The 18,153-nt window shown below is 38.9% G+C and overlaps 1 protein-coding gene across 8 annotated transcripts in view; it reads right to left on the reverse strand.

Annotated features, from left to right (window-relative positions):
• Positions 1-782: 782 nt before the first annotated feature.
• Positions 783-18,153, reverse strand: part of EYA1 (EYA transcriptional coactivator and phosphatase 1) — a 114,338-nt gene continuing 96,967 nt past the window's right edge. For all 8 annotated transcript variants that reach the window (XM_063130838.1, XM_063130836.1, XM_063130837.1 and 5 more), the window contains 3 exons: positions 16,816-16,937; positions 13,355-13,455; positions 783-4,133 (listed from right to left, as the gene is read on the reverse strand). In XM_063130838.1, the coding sequence (XP_062986908.1) occupies positions 4,053-4,133; positions 13,355-13,455; positions 16,816-16,937 (304 nt within the window). In that variant the 3' untranslated portion in view covers positions 783-4,052. The remainder of the gene's footprint in view (positions 4,134-13,354; positions 13,456-16,815; positions 16,938-18,153) is intronic.

Raw genomic sequence — 18,153 nt, forward strand, 5'->3', positions numbered from 1 at the left:
GTATCCAAGACATCCAGAAGAAAAACCTTTAATATGTCACAAATCAATTTTATTAATTTAAACACAAAATGAGTGGAGGAAAATTTCTGTACACAATTGTGGACACAACACACTTTTTGTACAATAAGGCCCAGACAAACTTTTTTAGTCAGCATATTGACTACAAAATATTGAAACAAAGGGGGAAATGTCCATCTCTATTTTGCTTAAAGCAAAAAAAACAAAAACAAAAAGCAACTAATTACAGCCCCTGTCATGAAAAAGACTTGTGTATGTGCTTAACTTTACAGACTGTGAGAAGTCCCTGAATTGGATTGCTCTTGGTACATAAAGTTATTGAAGATGGGGGTGGAGGCATATTTATAATCGAACAATTTGAAACAATCCACAAAATAATTATAAACTGTAGCAGCAATATGCATCCTCCACAAAATGAGGTGTTGCCTCACAGCTACTGCCGTTGCTTTGCTAGTAGCTGGCTTAAAAGCTGGCTTAATTAACAAACAATGTCAGAGAAAGTAGCAGAACAGAGGTTTACTGAAGACATAAGTGGCCTGTTACTAAGGATCAGGTCAAGATTTTAGACATGTAAACCAAGTGTAGATGTAACAAGGGGCTTCTTCTTAACCATGGTTATAAGTTTGGGATCAGGCTGCAGAATTGTACATGCTGTCTCCTAGCTCTTCCCTCTGCAAAGTTCACCCTTCCACCTTATTCAGGGTTAGGAATCCTGACTCAATCGGAAAGCATACTCATGTTGGTACTTGTGTATGTCTTAATCACGGTTATGGCAGGAGGAAAGAAATATCTCTGGGGAAGAGAGAGGATGTGTGTGTGTGTGCGTTAACCATAGTTAAGAAAGCCCCGAATAAAACTGCCTACATTGTTCATGATCTTCATATTTACAGAAGATGGGTATGGTTCAAATGCAGTATAAGCTAGTTATAAACAGTCTAAACAAAATTGGCAATAACTATTTTACTGTGCCCATTGCCAGCAATGGACCAATAGAAAACTGGGGTTACTGGTGTGAGAAAGTTAAAATTAAGGATACACCAGACATTTGCCATTTTCTAATTTCATACCAGATTGTGGGTTTATAAATAAAAGAAAATTATTTCAAAATGCTCACACATTTTCCCAAAGTTTGGAGGTTTTAAGAAATGGGTATTTCTTTAATAATGTGATGTACTATGGTTTCAAAATTCAATGTGCTACCAAAAGTAGAAGAGATTTCAGAGATATGGAGCTTTTCTACACAAGGTTGTTAATCAGCTGTTGATCTACTGTATCTATTTTCAGTTTCGTAGCAGAGTTGAGATCTGAGCACTACATTAGGAGTGTTTCCTTTTCTGCTTTTCCACTATATAACCTCTAGGTGGCATGTGGTATAAAAGAATAGCGCAAATACACAAGAGGAAATTGTGTTTTCTTTCACCTTCACTATTAAATGCCACATTTCCCCTCCTCTAAAAAAAAACCTTGCCAAAAGTGCTGGTTAGACACAGAGATGAAACTGAAGGGTCACGACATCATCTGAAGAACCCATAAGCAACCATGAATAGGGAATGAGAAGGGCAGGGTAAATGCTTCATGTAGAAAAGCCCATGGACTGCTTCAGCAGTTGATGCAACACTACATTTACCATCATGTTCCACTCTTTCACATAAAATTTCCCTGTGTTACTACAGGGTTACATTAATTTGCTTCAGACCTGGTCATCACAAACTTTTAATTCTGTCCTTTTCTCAGCAGATGTCAGTGTGAGAATTAGTGTTTTACTATTTTTACAAGAAATTGAATACTTTCTGAGGGGAGTGGGAGCAAGACAGCAATAATAGTTTCAGGTGATCCATAGTTAATATGCATTAATTGGACCACAGAAAAAAAGCTCTCTTTTTGTATGTTAGGATAAAGTGGTTGCTTTCATTTTCAGTGTTTGAGTGCATAAACAGCTCGTTTTATTATTTTATTATATCAAGATACATTGTATAAAATAGGGTATTTTGATTTGGTTTTGCTTTATTTGACCAGTCATCTACTTTTGGAAATAATTAATAATTATTTCCTTCTCCCACATTCAATATTTAGCACTAAAGACAATGGGCTGGATTGCACAATAGCTGCAGCTCACCGTGGTACCTGTGCAACATGTGCCTGTTGTCCTTGTCAATATTCAAACCGTGCTGGGGAGAGACTGCAGCTTATTGTTACATCCAAACCTGGAAAGGATGGATTCCTGTCATGATTAACAAACCACCCCCAACCCATGGACTGCTTTTGGTTTGGGACTGGTTTGTTAACCACAGCAACAATGCGCCCTGTGCTGGGTTTGGACAGTATAGAAAGCTGCAACACTCAGCTGCTATGGCTTGAATATTTACAATGGCCAACAGCCTATACTGCAACCAACTGTACCTTAAATACGCTGCAATGGGCTGCAGTGAACATGCAAACCAGGCCAATGGGTTTAATCCAGTGTTCTTCCACTAGCAGTAGCACCTCCTGACCAAGTTTCTAGTCAGAACTCTCCTGCAAGCAGAAAAATAAGGGCTGGGGGAGATAATTTTTGTCGCTTTCTGATTCCCCCTGAAACCCACCTCCCCAACTGTTCTGAAGGATCCCACAAAAATCCAGAGCAGATTTGGGGGACATGGGGGCTCCAAGGCAAGGGAGGAAATCAATGAAAATCATCTCTTCCCCATTTTGCCTGTGAGGTTCCTTTGCTGTAACAGAAGCTTTCCGTTTATGGAAAGAGCCCTTCCACCTGCAGGAAACTAATTCTGGATCCAACCTGATGAAATGAAAAGAGCAAAGTATTGCTCTTTATTTTCAGGTGCGTACTAATACACGTGCTTTGTATCAGTTGAGAATACACATGTATATTTAAATTGCTGCTTTTCTTGGCAAAGCACATTGAAACAGTGATAGGTCAAGCTTTACATCTGTATGTATTTCTCCAAGAAAAGTTGCAATTTAACATGTAAACCACTTTCATCTGATGTGAGTTATGTATATTTTGTACTTGGACCTATTTATTCAAGTACAAAATGTAAACGAAAAGCCAGCCCATGATGGGCAGGGCGCAAGGAGGGGAGGTATAACTGGTGTTTTGATATAATAGATTTGTCAAGGGAAAAAATCTAGAAGAAAGAACAGAAAGATTAAAAAGTGATTCCTTATTGACACTTGACATCCATGCTTTTGGTCTTGACAAATTGATCTATAAAAATTCCATATCTACATATTTATACACAATACTTTCATAAGGCACAGCACAACAGTTTGTGCACATACTGCCTCATACTTCACCAAAAAGCCATTACTACCTTTCAATAGTATTTGCCTAAACAATATGTAAAACATCATCTATTCATTACAAATTTACACAAAAACATTCTTCCTGTACACGATTGTCTCAGTGATGTACCTATTTGCTTAAATTAGACATACTTTAAACTACTTTGCAATGTGCTAAAATCAAAATCAATTTTGTTATCAGAAGGCCAAGACTCGTTATAGCCTTTAATTTATTATACATATCCACATTTAGGTGATGATGTCAAAACAGAGTCTGTTCATAAATAAGTAAAGCTTTACACAGTACCCTGGCTCTGAGAAACTAAAAACAAAAACAAAGTAAACCTTTTAAAGAAATGTATCCATGGGATTTTTTTTTTTTTAAAAAAGCTCAGTCTTTGTTGTGCAATCAAGTTTGCTGTATTTAAGAAGGTGTGAAGATTCTAGAAACCACAAAGCACTTCCCAGTCTCTTCACAGGTATGAACCTTTCAATGTAGCGAATGTGGTAAGGACACATTGTTAAAACATTCTCATCATGGCTTGTTTTCATTGGATTCACAGTACTAGAATCAACAGCTGTTTCTGAAGAAAGAGACATGCTCCTCCATTTACTGGAAGGGCAAAGGTTAAGACCAGTTGCAGCTGTACATCAACATGATGAAATCACCAAGTTCTGTAGCCCAGTGCTGACACAAGACACAGGCACACTGTTCATGGGCTTGAGGGAAGTTCTGGGGTTACAAAGTGCTACTATAAGTACTCCAGTTCCAAGGCATGATGAAGAGCCATAAGGTCAGAGTGGCTTGTGATCCTCCAAAACGGCATGGCATGCTGTGAACAATACAAACACAATGTAAGGAGACAAAGCAACAAGTTATTTCATGAGTGTGGCAGCACATTTAGCCATTCCATATTAGAAAGCAAATCTGGGAACACCAGCAAAAATATATCAACTCAACACTAAAAAGGATTCATTAAATGAAGAAGCAAAGCAAAACTTGATGATGTTTATAGAGACAGAACAAAAATATGTAAAACTAAATATATAAATTAAATGCAAAGTCACAGCGCTTAGCTGTCATTCTGGGTTTTCCCCCACCCCACGCCGCCATTACTACAAATACCGCTCCAAATGGAAGCCATCTGGATGTTGTTCCCCATTAAGAACTCCAGCTTTTTTCTGATGACAGTAAGCACAAATGCTGAGCCTAAAACCGGAGTCAGCTGCCCCCTGCGGCCAGAAGATTAAAGCTGTACGGCCTATGTCTTCAACATCAACACCTCCACAGGAACAGTATCTTTCTGTCCTCTCTGTTTCCTGTTAAACAGCCAGGGAAAGAACAGGATGACTTACACCAAGCAGGATATGACACTTTGAAAACTGTTTGAAAACTGTTATGGGGTGTGTCCTGGGCCCCAACAGTTGTCACTACTGTGATAAACCATTTTAAAGCAGTAGTGTAGATCCTGCCTTGGTATAGAGAGATTGTGGTCTCCCCATGGTATTGTAAAGAGTTACAGTAGAATATCCCTCAAATTCAAAGTCATACTAAGGTAACAATTAGCTACATAATCATTACATATTATATTATATATACTAATCTTTTCTGAGATTAATTTGGTATTTTTTTTATTTATTTATTATACTTTTAACCACCCAATAATTGAGGTTCTCTGGACAGGGTACAATACATTAAAAACATACAGTACAAAAGAAACAAATATTGATTGTAACTTTATGGTCATGCATCATAGCTTTTCTCTGAAAGACACCAGGAATGCAACAAAAACTGAAAACTACAAAATTGCAAGAAAACCTAGTATTAAATGCTTTGCCACACCAACTTAGGATGACATGCATAGGGTAACCCAAGTGGAACTTCACAAAACATAATGTTATGTCAGCACTATATTTATATATGCTGATTTTACACACTGGTGATGGTGTACCAAAATGGCAAAATGAGTAATGGCTGGGATCCAAAGAGTACAGTCCAGAAGCAGAAAGTCCTGCCATTCATGGGGATTGCTGATTTTCCTTTCTAATTGCAGCTTTTTGTTCAGTGTTTGAATCCCATGCCGTTGTATCCCGCTGTCTATCAGGAGCAGCTTTTCAGATGGAGCGAGGGGCTGTAGGGGGCTGCACATGGGTGGGCTGGAAAATTCCTAATGTTCACATGGATATGCATCTACAGCCCTTGGAATCCTGGCTAAAGTTATAAATATGTAATGCTGTCTATTTTATAGCCAATGTTTCAATCTGAATAATTCAAAAATATTAATTTTTAGCCAATTCAGGGGTAGGGAATGTGATGCCAATGGGCACCCATGGGACCCGGATAACTTTTGCGTATCCTATCCCTTCCAATTTTCTTTTGGGCCTGTTAATTATCCTTTGGGACTAGCTGTGCCTCCCATGAAAGGCATTTTGTGTTGGTGTGCAGAACAGTTTCACAGGCCCATAAAAGTAGTCTATCAGCTGCTGAATTAACTGCTAATTCATAATATCTGTACATATCAATACATTCAGCCTTCTCATTATTTAGTTCAATGAGCTATTAAAACTCTCACAAACATGCAATTTAACAGTCTCATTTAAGAAGCAATTTTGAGCAGCTTTTTCACAGAAAGCATTTTGCAAACAAACTCAGCATGAGAAAACCTCCTACACTCCATAAAGCACACACAAATTTTGCCCAAAAATGACATAAAATTTTGTGACAATAACATGAGCAGTATATTGTTTGCTGTCAAAACAAGTTCTTTTAGAACTTTTGCTGGCATATGAATTAAATAACTTATTAAAGCAAAAAAATAAAAATATATCACTGTGTTGCTTAAATCATACTTAGGGTAATCCTCTCCCAATGTTTCATATTATACTGGCATTGTTCACGCTGACCTTATAACAACTTTCCCATATGGAATATTTTAAAGATGAATGTTTAAGTTTCATTCTACTAGCTAAACAAAGAGAAAATCTGAACCTAGTCTGTAAGTGTGTTTGCAAGACAGCTGAATAAACCAAAGACATACATAACAGGAAAAAACCACACAGATTATATCATCTATGAAGAGTGAAAATATAATTTTAAAAACTCACTATCCTTAAGCCATAAAGCATGCCTTTCAATGTCAGCAAAGTATATTTTATATAAATCAGGGGTGGGGAACCTCTGGATCTACAGATGTTGCTAGACTACAACTCCAATAATTCCACGCGACTGGACATGCTGATGGGGACAGGTTCCCCACCTCTGATATATATATATATATATATATATATATATATATATATATATAGACTGCAATCACTTTTCATTGTGAAAATGTTCAAGTGGTCCCATTATAAAATATTTGACATTTCATATATAAATGCAATAAGTTTTGGATTCTATTTGTTCCGTTGTGCATAGCTCATTTTGGAGTATTCATTTTTAAAAGCAATGTTCAGCTGCTATTTTGCTGTTATTACCTTTCGTAACAACAGCACAAGTAGTAGAATTCGCTAAACAGATGCAACCTATGACACAAAGCACACACTTCTTCTTTTACTCAAGAGTAAATGCAGAGGCTCCTATGCCAATTGGGACCCTGACTTTATAGGTAGGCTTTCTGTTATTGTTTTAACTCTGCCTCCCTGTACTGTGGACCCAATCCAGGTCAGGGCCCTGATGCCTGCAATTTATATTGCCAAATGGTGATCCAAATGTTAACAGATATCTCAACATGGCACTATTTGCATAGGATATTAATTGGGAATGAAAATGAACTGATGCAGTCCTGCTAAAGCAGGGTTGGGCAACTGGTGTTTGTGGAAGGTGTCTAGGGCCATTTTCACCATGCCCTGCTCCAAACTTCCCTCCATAGACCACACTCTCACTCCATGGGTCACTGGGGGAAAAACTCACTGCTTTCCCACTGAAAATCTGTGGCAAATCTCTAAGGAAGCCTAAAATAGCCAAATCTTCCTTCAACAAAAGCAACCTTTATCCTCTTTAGGCCATCTTACCAATTTGCCACCAGTTTCAGTGGCTTTGTGGCAGGGATGGATCAGTCTATTTTTGGTTTCTGCAGTTTCACATGTATTCATTCATAAGTCTACTTTGTCCCATTTCCACATTAATCTGTTTTTTAATGTATAAAAATTCACACATTTTATTTATTTATTTATTACATTTTTATACTGCCCAATAGCCGAAGCTCTCTGGGCGGTTCACAAAAATAAAAGCCCTTTTATATGGCTTTTATGGTGAAATATACATTTTATGTTAAAATACATGTTTCATAAGCATTTAAAGTTAAAGTATGCATTTCAAATTCATTTATGGTAAAATAAATTTCATAAGATTCAAAGTGTGAAATTATAAGTATAACTGCACCCTAATCTCCACATTTGTTCAGGAGGTGTGCAAATTAGGTTAGTTCACTCTCAAATGTGAACTGCCCAGAGAGCTTCGGCTATTGGGTGGTATAAAAATGTAATAACTAACTAACTAACTAACTAAAATAAAATAAAATGCACATCAAATGAAAGCCCCAAGCATCCCTATTTTGATGTTCACTCTCAGAAGGGGCAGAATGACCTAACTAAGCTCTCCTAAATCCTATAGGCATTTGCTACTATGAAGAGCAATTGCTTGGTGTTAGAGAATCTGCTTTGCATGCAGAAGGTTGCCATTTCAATCCTTGATGTGTTGTTTCCTGCCATTTTTTCACCTAGTCGGAACATGAATTGATCTATTATCTGCATCTAAATTAACTTTTGAATCAGGCATTCAAAACCTGTCACTTATTCACTTGCATAGCTTGTGCTTATGTGCTGATTAGCTGCACTTTGGTGCATTGCTTGGAGAGAGAGAGAGAGAAGGGAATAGATTAAAGCAGAATTTTCTTCCTCTCATCGTCCTCACTTTTTGCTGTTATTTGGCTGATCCCTGGCTTGGGCTCATGTTGCTTCATATGTGAACCTAGGTTTGTGGTCAGAGAAAGATGATGCAGGCCAGGGTAAGCCATGGGTGAGTCACATGACAGCAGAAGGGAAACTAATCCAGTCCATTCCCCAGCCATATTTGTCTGTACTCCAAGGTTGGCTGCTGGTTGAGAATCTAAGGATAATACACGAGCTTGGTGGGTATCTCAAGTCAATCATTCTGTCTGTCACAGTGGTTAATGAGATGCTTCTTGGGAACAGGCAGGGCTCGAAGACAACAGCACTTTCAATGTTTTTTACTCCCCTGATCTGGTTGTGAGAGCCATACTGCTTTTGAATTTGGAGTGTCTATAGCAGAGGCAGATAGCTATGTGATGTATGGTCAGTATAGCTATGAATTTGTTTAGCCTTCTTTAAAAACCACATTAGGGTTTACCTTAACGTTGTATGAAACATGTGACAGAACCCTGACAACAGCTTCAGGAATGGGTGATTTTTTAGTAGAAAAGCAGCAGTGTGGTGTGTGGGTGTATGTTAGATCCTTTCTCCATCTGCCACTTTATTACTGCAAATCCTCTTGTGATTTCAAGACCAAGCCAGAGCATATTGGTATAATGTGTGGATAAGACAACAGAGCTGTTGCTCATCATGTAGTCACTTCAAGATTATGAATGTAAAGCCCATGGGCTCTTTACTATAAAGCATCTTCTAATATGGAAAAAAATGCAAAAGTGGTCACCTAGCTCTATTCCCACACATCTGTCTAATTCAAGCCCTAAACAAAAACTCTCTTAAATTCAGACCTTCCCAGTAGTCAACTTTGTAACATCTTGCCAGGAGCTTCATGAAGACAGATAATATTGGAACTCATCCCACACAGACTTTCTGATCATTAGTGGTTTAACCATGGCCCTTTCTTCTTATCATTCTATACAGAATAGCAGCTGATCCTTCGGCCAAATTTAATAAGTACTCACTTGCTGTATGAAAAAGTAAACATTTTCCAAGCAGCCCCACATCCCCGGTTGCAATTACAAATTTTACATAACCGCAAACTCAAAAAGGCACTTCAACCCCAATTTGTTCATAAATGAAGTGTCTAAGTACTGTAATTTGGGAATGGCTAGGCCAATAAGTAAGCATTCTGGTAAACAGCTACTGCTACATTCTATCAGAAACTTTAAACACACCGAGGTGTAGGAATTCCCTAGTTTGACAAATCCCGCCCCCTCTCTCTCAGGAGACATAGAAATGGTGAATTCTATGCAGGCTCCTTACAATTTCAGCTGCACCAACTGTTCTATGAACTAGTCCAGATACATTTTCCCCACTTACTATTTATGCTTGGCCTGAATATTTTAATTGTCTTATAAAATGAGTCTACAGGAAATAACAGCTTATGGAAAGGTGGCAATGCCATGACTTACTCAATACAAGTGAAATATAAGAAAGTGTTGCATCCTGTGTGAATCATATTTCTTTTAATCAATCAAAGGGGATGCCTTAAATACAGTTCATTTTAAAGGATATACACTTCCTATTTTTGGCAAGTCCAGTTACAAGTAATACATTCAGTCCACTTTTTGGTAAGAAGGTTTAGCTTTTTATATAGTCGACATGCTAAAAACAGATGTCTCATACATGAATACAGAAATTTACCATAGTTTTGTAACATATGCAGCAACATCACTATCTTACTTAATTTCAATGTTTTGGGAAAGGAAGTTTCCAATAAGGAATTCAAAGCTTTTTGAACATCAGTAGCTGACAATTTCAGACAATGTACTTCTGATCTGGAGCAGGATTTACATGTACACATTTTAGAGAATGTGGTAAATATAAGTAGCCACCTTCATTGTACAAAGATTTAGGGTAACTGGATTTTATTCCTCTGCCACATTTCCTTTCATCTTACTCCCAATTACTAAATATCTAAGGCTCCATTCAACATTTTGACCATTATATCTGAGCTGACATTAGGCTTTGGATGGGATTTGGGGGAGGGAGAGATGAAACTAGACACATCCAGTTGAGGAACAGCTGGCACATGCTTGGTTTCTTGCCTGTCAGCTGGTGGTTGGAATGGGAAGCTGGCTTGACCACTTGAGCCAAATAACAACTGGGGTTGTGTAAAATTAGTTTTGCACTCAGACTATTCAGACTGCAAGCTCAGTCTACATTAGAAAGAAAGTATGCAATTTTTTTAGTTATAAAACACCAGAGGTGTGCTGCAGATGTGTGACAAAGAGTGCAGTCCTGGTTCTAGCTTGCCTCTCCCTTCAACTCCATGCGAGTTTCGGTCAACAGAAAAGAGAAAGTGCATTTGCTGTGGTGGGCAAAGAGCCAGCACACTTTGTTCTTTCCCCAAAAGAACAGGGGAAATTCGGGGAAAATCTCCCTGCTCATAGCTATGGAAGCAAAAGAACCACAGGGTATCCTTTATTATTCTGGCCTTGAGGCAAAGCCATAATTGAGACCTTTAAGTTAAAGGCATATAAATATAGTCATGGAGAGCTTGAAAAGTAGTATTTTTGAGGTAAAGTAAGAATCTGAATGGTTGTAGACTCAGGAAGATGTTTTTCTTAGGCATGAATACATATAGTTACCGAATTCCTTGTTGATATAATCCCATTGAATTCACTGTTGTGTTGCCAGGAGAAAATCTGGCTGTTTCCTTGTGTCCTAGACTGGAAATTCCTTCCGGCAACAAACAACACTTGAAAGCAATGCCTCTAGAGGACTTTCTTCATTATCTGTTCATTTCATAAATATAAAAGCTTTCTTAGTTATGTGTTGCAAAAGGCACTTTCAGAAACTGCTTATTTAGATTTATGTACTGATAAGAAGTACACGTTTCTTTCAGCAAAGGACCTTTCTATTATCATCATATAAAACAGAATGCTATATTCATGTATTACTTTAAAAATGTAATACATTTACGCAAAAAGACTAACATCAAAATCCAAGACCAGTCTACTCAGAAGTAATCTCCATGTAGTTCAATAGGACTTACTCCCAGGTAAGTGGGTATAGGATTGCCTTCATAAATGAAAATATTCACATTATCTAGACTACACATGATGCTCAGTCAGGGGCAACTCTTCCTTTAACATATTTTTTTTTAAAAGCAGCAGTAGTGAAAGCAATTTGGAGCAGAAGACACTAAACATGGCAGGAGAAATTTCTTATCCCATCTTCCTTTGTTGTATTTCCCATCTCACAGGAGAAAAGATACAAGTATTTATTTAATCTTTCCACTCTGGGGTAAAAGGCAGCATGGAGGCAATTCTGAGTAGAAAAAAAAAGTCAGAGGGAAAAGAGTTAATATGCTCCCCCCTCTCTCCATCTTCTGCTCCAAGTTTTGGTCTCCATGGTTGCTTTTCAGTGGAGAAAAGGTATTCTCAGAGAGGACATACCCATGCCTGAGCATTCACATGGAGCTAAAGCCTAAGAGAGAATGGAAGAAACTGTTCAATGCTGTGTGGCAGAAGTACTACCATTTTCACAGGAAGGCAAGGAAGATATTTTGGGCTGCAAATTAATTTATCACTGCATTTTGTAAAGTTTTGTGGACAATTAAGCATGATTTCTTGATTAAAGAAAGTTAGCATCAAAAGTGCATGGTTCTATATGTAGCTGGAATAAGCACAAAGCCACCTGTATAAAAATATAGAAAATATTTATCTTGGAACTGTGTGTTTATTTGATTTTGAGGATACTTCTTTATGTTATCAATAAGGCCTATTGATAATCTATAAGTACGGACTGAAGGAGCTTAAAACCAATTAAAGCTGATAAAATGCTTTTGTCCCACTGAGGTCACTTGGGGCTCCAGTGGTAGAGTTGGATCTTTGAGCACTGCCAGGTTATGAATCTGCTCCAGTCAGGGAAGTGTAACCATACTTAGTGCAGGTTGAATGCCACTTAACTGGACAAACCACCTACTAACAGAACTTCCATCTTGTATAGTATAAGTCTCAGTTTATTAGCCCTTATTCAACTCATTAACATGCACTGGGATGGGACAGTCACTGCCTCACCTGCATTTGATGAAAAGGAAAAATAGAGCAGAGTGTCATCTACATATTGATGACACTTCGCTTCATTCCTCTGGGCAACATTTCCCAGTGGTGTCATGTAGATGGTGAAAAGCATTGGGGAGGCAGAATAGAGCCCTGAGGCATGCCACAACAGTGACTCCACGAGGCAAAACAACAGTTTCCCAGCACCATCCTCTGGAGCAAACTGTCCAAATAGGAGTGGAACCACTGTAAAACAGTGCCAACTCCCAATTCAGACAGTCTTCCCAGGACATCATGGTTGATGTTATCAAAAGCCACTGAGAGGCTGAGAACCAACAGAAATGCACACCCCCTGTCTTTCTCTGGGTAAAGGTCATCCCATAAGGTGATCAAGGCAATCTCTACTCTGGAACCAGACCTAACACCCAATTGATATAGGTCCAGATAATCTATATCATCCAGAAGTACCTGAAGGTGGCTAGCTACAACCCACTCAATCACTTTGCCCTAAAATGGAAGATTGGCCACTGATCCAAAATTGTTACACACATCTGGATCTACCCCTAGCTTCTTCAGGAGATGGTGAACCATGGCTCTTTAAAAAGATCAATGGTTGGCCATCTCTCAAGGAAGCATTGATCACTTCCTGGATCCAAATCCTCAGGCCAGATCTATTGGTTGTAATCAGCCAAGATAGACAGGGATCAAAAGCAGAGGTGGACAGATGTCACCAAGCCTCAACAACTGAAATGTACCATACAACTGGAAATGCCCTCCCACACATCTGGTTTGCATGGTGTCCTAGTTCAGCCCCTTGCTTAATGCAGGAAATCTAGAACTAAAGTATCCCCATCAGATAGCTGTCTAGCCTCTGCTTGAAGACTTCCAGTGAGGGAGATCAAGTGTCAATTTTTAGAGGTGCAATCCTATGCATGCTTCAACATAAAAAAAGTTCTACAACTCCCAGCATTCCACACCAGCACTGTTGGCTGGGGATGCTGGTAGTTGTAGGACTTTTTCCCTACAGTTTGCACCCTGAGACACTTTTAATTTAACTAAGAAGATTGATTTGGAAATGTAAAACCTTGCCTCATTACCTTCTTTGCTCCTTGTTCTTCTTCCGCACCATCTCCTATAACAACATATACTACTTTTCTTCCAAATCTTTGAATTATGCGCTCAAAGCAGCTTTCTTTTCCTGTGGGAAAAAAGAGCATAAACTACTAGAGGTTGTGTTATTGAATATATTATGAAAACCGAATTTTGTGAAACTACATTGCATTAGATTTTAATTAAGAAACCAATCAATATGGCTATGAATAGTTTACAACGCGAAATCATTAAATCAAGGTCCTATGACTGCATTTGTTTATTTTCATGTGATCAGTGACTAAAAGCAGCAAAAGCATCTGGTGCAATTTACACTTTGTTTCTCTTCCTTAAATAGTGTTCTGCTTTTCTACTATTTTAAGCTGATATTGGGCAAATCCAGTCACTTATATCCCTACTTTTCCTGCTAGTTCTATTTGGGAAAGGAAGGTGTTTTTTCCCCCCTGACCTTGCATACTCCCAGCTACTTCACAATATTATAGTGATGCTGCTATTTTCTGCACACACCATCAAAGTTCCTGGTGTATGTAGGAGTGTACAAATATAAGTTTATGAATTCAGCAATCTTTAATAAAAAATAAAGCTCACAATCATGAATACAGTAAGTGTATCTGTAGGTGATCATGAAATGATTAGTACAAGGAACACCAGCAGTAAACTGAAATTAAATTAAAACAAAGTAGACTGAGAAAGGGGGGTTGGCACAGATGTTGCCTTAAAGATAATGCTTTTGGGGAGACTCTGAGAAGTGACAGGAAATAAACCTCCCCCTCTTTCTCTCAGCACAACCTACTTCATAGGCCTTGGGATGTTGGGGAATTTCACTGGGCCCCTCATTTTTAAATAAAGCAACCTACTACATGGATCAGAACACAGCTAACTTTCAGATGGCAGAATTCTCTGGATTTTGCAATGCAGTTCTCGGCTCAAAAATACATATATTAAGGAGTAATGCATAAGATGTATATTTTAGAGGGGAAACATATAGTTTAAACATGAATTTTCACACTGTTTTTTTTTTTTAAAAAAAATCAGAGAATGGGATGGAATAGACATGTTTGAACACATGTGAAATTGACACAGGATGGAAATAAGACTAATCCATTCATCCCTACAGAAGGTGGTTGTAAGGATAAATTACATAAGAATCGTGAAGAACTCAGTAAATAGAAAAATACTATATAAATTTAGGGCGCAATCCTATCATGATTCCTGTCAGCCTCTGAACTCAGGGATCCTATGGAGAGTGGGAGCAGTGCGGAGGCAATCTTTGCCTCCATGCTCCAGCCTGCCCTGCATTTCTGCTCGACGGCGATTTTACCTGTCTAGCACCCCCCTCTGGTTTCCTCACTGCCCCAGGAATGCCCTCCTTTTCCCATCTCCATGATCTGGAGAGGTAGCTGGCACAGTTCTCTCCACGCTGACTACAAGGGGGAGGAGGCTTTGTACATTTTTGAATAAATCTCTGTGCATTCTGAAAGTTTACTCCTATTTCTTTTGCATTTTCCCTTTATTTTGTAAATAGGCCATGTAGTGCTATATTTTGCACAATTATATTTTCACCTTTTGTACAATTGCAATAGTTGGGTGCTATTTAGAATTTTTTATACCACCCAAAGAACAACACAATCAGTTCTAACGGCTCAAGGAGGCTTTGGATTTATGTTTCTTGAACAGTAGCTCCTCAAACCACATGAAAATGTTATACTTTTGGAAATGAAGGATTCACAGAAATGGGTTTGGATTGGGAAAAGTAAATCAACAATCTCAGTGGATACAGAGAAACTTTTGGGCAAACCTAAAGTAGTTATTTGGATCCTGGTCCATATATACATATACCTCACAGGAAGTAGCTCTAGAGTCTCCCTTCAACTTGGGAGTACTATGGCAGATACTGTAAACATTTTTTTAAAAAAAGTAGAACAGAGTTGCACATAACCTCCTTACACACTAAGCCAAGAGTGGAGATAAAGAAAAGGCACAAAGCAGTGACATATAGAGGATTGGGGTAGACTAGAGTAAATGATCATCTAAATCAACTTTAATTTTTCCTTTTAGTAAGATTTAGTTCAAAATTTATAGATACAAGAAATTCTGAAAGTTGCGCCATTTTGTTGTTCATGTAAACATAGAATAATTTAACACCATGTTTCTGCATCAGAGAGAAGTCCTGTTCAGGCATTTGCCTGAATGTGTGAGGATTTACAGTGTGTACTGGAATGGGGTGGTCCATGCTGGCCCTGCTCACCTCCACCCTCATTTTAGACATTGCCATGCTGAACCATGTAGTTCTCTTCTCGCTGATCTCAGTGTTCTCTCTCCACATGATCACAGACGTTGCCTTATTAGGGTTCCTGATAAGGCAGTGAATGCAAGTAAAGTTCCATTTCAGATCTTGCTGGTTCAACATGACAAGGGCCCAATCTACACGTCGTTGTGAAGTCGCTTCCGTGCGCGGTTTTTTAATATGCACCTAAATGAAGCGCGTCTTTCTTTGCTGTCTCTGGCGCTTTTTCTTTCGTTTCATTTCCTTGGAGTGGTTCACACTCTTCTAAATTGCTGTCCCTTCCATTGCAAGTGGGTTGAAATCAATAAAATGAAATCAATGGGATTTACTTTTGAGTAAGGGAACCTGCAGATCTGTAGTTTATGAACTTGAAGATGCACAGCTTCGCATGATCAAAGGAATGTAAGAACTTACCTTTGAGTAAACTCCACTGAACAGGGACAGTTTCATTTATTACTTTTGGGGGGGTAGGCTTAGGCAAGTCTACTCAGAAGTAAGCCTCATTGAGTTTGGTGGGGCTTACTCTCAGGTAAGTGGGTTATTTATTTAAAGGGCAGATTGGAACAAACCGAGAGTCTTACTTCTGAGTAAACACATATTACAGTTCTAGAGAGTCACGGAGGGCTTGTGTGTGTGTGCGCGCGCGTGTGTGCGTGTTTGACAGATGGAGCATGTATGTGAGATGCACCATGTGAGGAGGGGAGAGGAAGAGGGCGAGGTGCCCTTTCCACAAGGCTTGGACACCAGCTGTCTCTGCAGTTGGCTGAGGATACTAAACAGCGAAGAAATGTTACACACGTTGGAAGAAGGAATGCATTACATTGACTTAAGACGGAGTAAATAACAGCGCTTAAAAGCCGGGAAACTGCGAATTGAAAGTAAGGCTGTGTGTCTCTATGAGCTTCGGGGCGCACTCGAGAAGCACGCAAGCGACTTCACAATGACGTGTAGACTCCCCCTTGTCTAAACTGGGGGTTTGGGGGTAGGCAGTGTACCCAGAGATGTACGGGGTGAGGCCAGCATGCAAAACCCTATTCAAGTATACACTTTAAGCCCTCATTCATTCAGGCACATGCCTGAACAGGGCTAACCTGATTTTGTCATCTCATATGGAATTATAGTTTCAAGTAATAGTCTCTTTTTGTTGTAAAAATAGCTTACCTATTTTTGTTGCACTGTAAATATTTTCTATTGGAAATACTACACCTAAGCCATATAGCAAGACTTTTGCAAGAGCTGGAATAAGCTGAGTAGTTGTCACTAGAATATTCACACAATTTGTCCTATAAGAAAATAAAAGTGTCCTTAACAAAAATCAAACAAATATCGACAAATTACAAGCATATTTCTATCCGTGTTTTAAAATCCAGAAACGAAAAATGTAGGGGAAACAAACTGACTTGTGGCTAGAAAATGTCCACAGGCATTTGTATGTTAGCCCAATGGTGCAGCTGTTGTTGTTGCTGTGCTGATGAGTCAAGCCAAACCAAGGACATCGTCCTGGCAAAGTAGCACAAATAGTGCTATTATATTAATAAAACATAGAGTGCAATCCTATGCTGAAGATCTGTCAGATGAGGGGCTATAGCAGGGATGGGCAACTTCTGGAGGTCTTGTGTGGGGGGATATGTATTTATTTATTATGTTTCTGTATTGCCCAATAGCCAAAGCTCTCTGGGCAGTTCACAGCCATTAAAACCACAAAACGCATGTACAATATAAAATGTAAAACATTTAAACTACAATATAAAAGTACAAACCACAATAAAATCTAACAGCAATGCAGAGATTTTTTTTTTAATGCAGAGATTTTTTTTAACCCCCAAACCGCCACCATGGACTGCAACTGATGTGATGCTGCAGAGTTTCGCCCCCTGCCCAAAAGCACCTTCTACTCCACTCCAATAACTGGGGGCTGTAAGGACAGAGCACCCATCCAAGGAAGCAAGTAAAGAGGGTGACACATGATGTAATCTATAACTGATGCAATGTCTCCCATGCCTCCCCACATCCTTGGCTGAGCAAGCATAGAGCATTGTAGTCATTCTGCTACTGTAGTGGCCTATTTCTGGTCTATGGGGTGATTGCAGTATGTGATTGCTCTGGCAGCCTTGCGTGATATAGCATAACAAAACTGTCATATGCAGCAGTATTGCAAGTGAGAATGGTGATTTCTGAAATTACAGATATAAAGAGGTGGGGGTGCAATTTTGTTGCCTGTAGTAAGAAGCAATTACTCCCACGTTAGTAGCAAAATTGCAAACTGTCCTCTCCCGCTCACTATATACCTGCATGCTTTATCCTGTAGCTACCACTACTCTTGCTGTGCTGTCACTTCCCTACGACAGAACAAATGCTATGTTGTTCTAGGCAAAAATGCAACTATTAATGTGCACCTTTAGGACAAAACTGCTATACATGGATGGAAATCCACCAGTTCATTCTTATTTAATTGCCACATTTCATTGGGGTATAATTGAGCTATAATAGCAGTTTCCA

This window comes from Elgaria multicarinata, chromosome 7 (genome assembly GCF_023053635.1).
Source record: "Elgaria multicarinata webbii isolate HBS135686 ecotype San Diego chromosome 7, rElgMul1.1.pri, whole genome shotgun sequence".
In the NCBI taxonomy this organism is placed as follows: domain Eukaryota; kingdom Metazoa; phylum Chordata; class Lepidosauria; order Squamata; family Anguidae; genus Elgaria; species Elgaria multicarinata.